This window comes from Acyrthosiphon pisum, chromosome A1 (genome assembly GCF_005508785.2).
Source record: "Acyrthosiphon pisum isolate AL4f chromosome A1, pea_aphid_22Mar2018_4r6ur, whole genome shotgun sequence".
Taxonomy (NCBI): Eukaryota; Metazoa; Arthropoda; class Insecta; order Hemiptera; family Aphididae; genus Acyrthosiphon; species Acyrthosiphon pisum.
In genome coordinates this window covers 158,167,033-158,171,583 of record NC_042494.1, presented here as the reverse complement: position 1 = coordinate 158,171,583, position 4,551 = coordinate 158,167,033, and the positions used below count along the sequence as shown (strand labels likewise).

The 4,551-nt window shown below is 25.6% G+C and overlaps 1 protein-coding gene across 1 annotated transcript in view; it reads left to right on the top strand.

The window, feature by feature from the left end:
- Window positions 1–2,472, top strand: part of LOC100572992 — a 6,682-nt gene extending 4,210 nt beyond the window's left edge. Inside the window, exon 2 of the mRNA XM_003245929.4 lies at window positions 1,108–2,472. Within this exon, the coding sequence (XP_003245977.1) occupies window positions 1,108–1,308 (201 nt within the window). The 3' untranslated portion in view covers window positions 1,309–2,472. The remainder of the gene's footprint in view (window positions 1–1,107) is intronic.
- The last annotated feature ends 2,079 nt before the right edge of the window (window positions 2,473–4,551 follow it).

Below are 4,551 nucleotides of genomic sequence, written 5' to 3'. Positions count from 1 at the left end.
TTGGTCTAAAAGTCACTTTTTTTTCCTCTGCTGCAGCCCCCTTAAACTGTAAAAATAACAAATTATTTTTTTTTGTTTAATTGTTGCTTGTTAAAATTCATACTAGTGTTTAATGTTTTATAATTAAGAATTTACTTTCTTTGAATAAATGTATATGTTTTATATTTTTTATAAACCTAATTAGTACTTGGATTGAAAAAAAAATTGTGATCATCTTAGTAGCAAACTATAAATAGGTAGTAAAGTTGTGGTACGATTTATTAAGCAAATAACAACTGAACCTATTGATAAATCAATTAAAGTCCATCCTTAAAGTTCTTATTGTTAAACAAAATATAGGTATCTGATTAAACAAAAGTACATAATTATTTGTATCTAATGATATGGATTATTTATTTCATATTTTCATGTTTGTTTATAAAATATTTAAATTTACTCTGACGAGCTGGTCGACACAAATCTGTTCTTCTGCGCATCACCATGCAACATCCTGTCATAGGTGAACCAGTTTTGCAGGGGAGGGGGTGCGCAGAATTGGCGCATTCTCTCACTGGACAAAGTATAAATGTGCTTAGTTGTAAAAGTGTAGGTATAAATTAATTGATTATTATTATTATTACAAATAAAAAAATCTAAATTAACTAAAGTGTGACCTTTTTTTGTATAAACTTTGTTGTTTTCAATGATACAGTGTTCTACATAACTATACTACAGTATCAGCACTTAAAATTTATACAAAATTAAATTATTCCATCATCTCTAGATATCATTAATTTATTGTAAAATATTTGTGAATTCATATGTACATGTTCACTGTTCAGTAGGGTGGAGGCTCGATATACTTAAAATAATAGGTACTATGTGAAAGGATTTTATAGTCAAAATAATGCATTGTTTTTAGTTGTACACTATAAGTAAATCTGTTAAAAAAAATATAAGGAATTAATTCATTACTATATCTGACTGAACTTCTTTATAAATAATTTGATTCTATTCGGGATATTTTTATATTACAGACAATGTTTTCTTGTTTTCTATATGATATTCATAAAAATGATGATGCTTAGTCAATAATCTGGGATAAATGAATATTTTATTCTGTTTTAGATTAAATCTTCTGATGGTTTGCCGCTCACATTATGTGTATCATGTGTTCAAAGATTAAATCGCAGGCACACATTACAAATGGCGATAAAGCACAGTACTGCTCGTATAGTATCTCGCACCACAGTAGAATCTACCACCGGAAGAGACGAGTGTAATCAACGTCAACAAATACACCTCAGCTCAGCTGTACAGTCAATTTGATTTTCGTCTTCTTTTATTGTACATACCTATTTTTTTTTTTCAATGAAGACTGTTATAAAAATTGAGTTCAAAACACATGAGCTGAATAATGTTATTCAAATTTGTCAAGTCTCATCAGTGAATTACTAAAAGTGTTTTACTAACGGTTTTTATTAGATTTAAGTTGAGCAATAAGGTTATTTAACAAAAATTATTTTAAGTATATAATTATATTTCTATGTATAACATTAAAAATACCTAAAATAATTTATTTTTGATTGTATGTAAGTTAATTTTATGTAAGCTAAAATGCTTGTTTTATTTAAGAATAGTGCTGATGTAGACCTACTAGTAATATATTAGGGGTAGTCAAAATAAATATGTTAATAATAAGTTAATGTACAGATATCCAATCTACCACTGCATTTGACAACTATGCATTTTTCAAGTATCATATACAAAATAGAACATAGAAAACCAACAAAAATGTATTTTATATTAATAATTGAACATACCTAATATGTTATATTATAATGTTATTCATGTTCAATTGAAGACTTGAAAAATGCACACACATTATTATCAATTTTTTTTTCTTTGAATAGTTTCAATTATATTTCAAAAAGGGGTTACTACTATTGTTTACTAAACCACCAACGTATTTAAATAACATGGCGTGCCATTTGTCTTTAATTTTATGTTATTTTTTTAAAAGCATTCACTTTATATAATTTGAAATGAACTTTTCCTGATCTCAAACTTATGGGAAGGTTTTTAGTACAGATTTGTTGAATTTTTTAACATATTGAATTTGACATCCCAATAAATATTAATTTTTAATTGATTTTTTTTAGTAAAATCAGTGCCTATAAAATTCAATTAAAGTATTAAAAGTTTATATTTTACTTTGTAGATCTAGAAAAATAGTACAATAAGTGCAATATGAATTGGCGCTGAATAAAAAATTGTTTGAAACTTTTAATTTATTATGTTTTATGATATACTTCTTTTTTCAGAAATAATAATTTAACAAAATTTTTAAAAATTTTTTTTATTGTGTTATGTTTTGTGAAAATTTTGAATTTCCATTAAATATGTTTATCTCCTTGTTAACTTGACCTGCAATATAAATAATTGTTAAGATGTGAAAGAGATAGTATTATAATTTGTCATTTGAAAAACTTATATTTATTTGCATTTTTTTTTTCAATTCCTAGCATTTTTCAAAATAATAAATAGGACTGGGAAACTGATAGATACCGTATAAAATAAGTGAAATTGCTGTTAAAACAATCTAGAAATTAAACTTAAAGAACCGCATACTTACAAAATTTGAATATTGGTATAAAAGAAAATATTTTCTGAATTAAATTATGTATTGGCTTAGTAAGAAATAAACTTAGTTGTAGATTGCTATGATTTTATAGAACAGATAAATAAATCAAAATAGGTAGTTCTAAAATATAGCATATATGACATAGTGTTATATTATGATTATCTTAAAAAACTAATGAAAATTGTCATATTTCTTCTAGTGCCTATCTGTTGAATAAAATATTGAAGATGTTGAGCTGATAGATGTGACAAACTATGGACTTGTAATATTTGTAGAGATGGAGAATTAACGTAAAAGAAATATCGGTAAATTTACCGGTAATTTTACAATAAATTTATAAATAATCTGGTAAAAATGGTAAAATAGCTAAATCTTAGAGCCATTGTTATTATTTACTATTAGACATTAGTAAATATGATTTGTATTAGGTACTTATGTTACTTAAAAAATATGAAACTGGGAAAGTGGGAACTGTAAACTGGGAGGGATGTGTATCGTATATTGCTCAGTTTTCTACAATGGTTTTAGAACATGATGTTGTTAACATGATGGGTACCTACAAGTAATCGGTAATATTGGTTATCAGTCCCCTGACATAGTGTGCTAAAGGGTAAAGCACACTGGTGCAACCTGTCCAACAGCAGGGAAATGGTAATATATCCCTAGTTTAAATTGTACATTAACATTCTTAAAATGTACTATCATTATATTTCTTATTGCCTATTTTATAAATAAAAACAATTTGGTACCAAATTGAATTAAAAATCAAAAAGTTTAAATATATCGTGTTTTATGTGTAGGACTGAAATAGCAAACTTCAATTATAGACTTCGATATAGATTTCTTCTACATAGTAAATCTATGAAATATACAAATTACAATTATTATTTATTAGTTTATTACATTTTACGATTTTTAATAATAGTATTAGGTAATTATTAAGGTTATAAAAGGTTTTGTTTTTGGATTACAAAAATATAATATTATGTTTAGCTAATGTTTTAAAATCTCTATAAATCTAGTGTCAAATAATAATATGTATTTATAATATACGTGTAGGTACTGTGTAATATTTCAACATGGAATGAATAAAGAGAAGGCTAGTGGTAATGTTTAAATAATAAATAATATACGCTCATATTTAAAAATAAATTGCACAGTATTGAATTTTTAATTTGTTAAGTAATCTCGATTATGTTCGAAATTGTATTAAACATTTGGCTGAACTTGTACTATTATTGTCATCATAATGTCGAAATGTATACATAATGACACACTTAGTACTTGCAAGGTAATTGTGTTTAATGAGCTACTCAAGGACTTTCATGCTACTTCATTTTGGTAGGTTTCATGAGATGGTTTCATCGTAAAATCTTGAAGGTCACTAGACAGTTATAATCATTAATGCAACTTTTTAACGGACTATTTTGTAATGCTGTAATTTTGCAACCAGTAAATTTTGGGGATTTTAACGGTTGTATCGTAATCAATAAAAACATATTCCACTGCTCCAACAAATATTGTTAGTTTCCGTAATTGAAGAAACATATATATTATTATAAATAAGTATTATTTGGACCGCGGAAATTAGAATTTAAAAAAATAATACAATTAATTAATATTCTAGAATTTAAATGAAAATAAAATAATCGTCCATTACTATAGTAATAAGGTAGATAGTAGATACATAGAATAAATTTACTATAGCACGTTGGGTACTAAATATTGTATAGCAATATAGTAATTTCAAAACTACGTCTAACGGCCAAATTCTAATTTCGCCATCGTTTTCTGTTTACTTAACTACATACCTATGTTAATACAAAACAAAAATAGTAAAAAAATGGTGTCCGGTTGCATCTTTCATGCAGAAATCAATTTTTCTTAAATTTGTTAAAATATGTATGATTGCTTTATATTTTAAATAA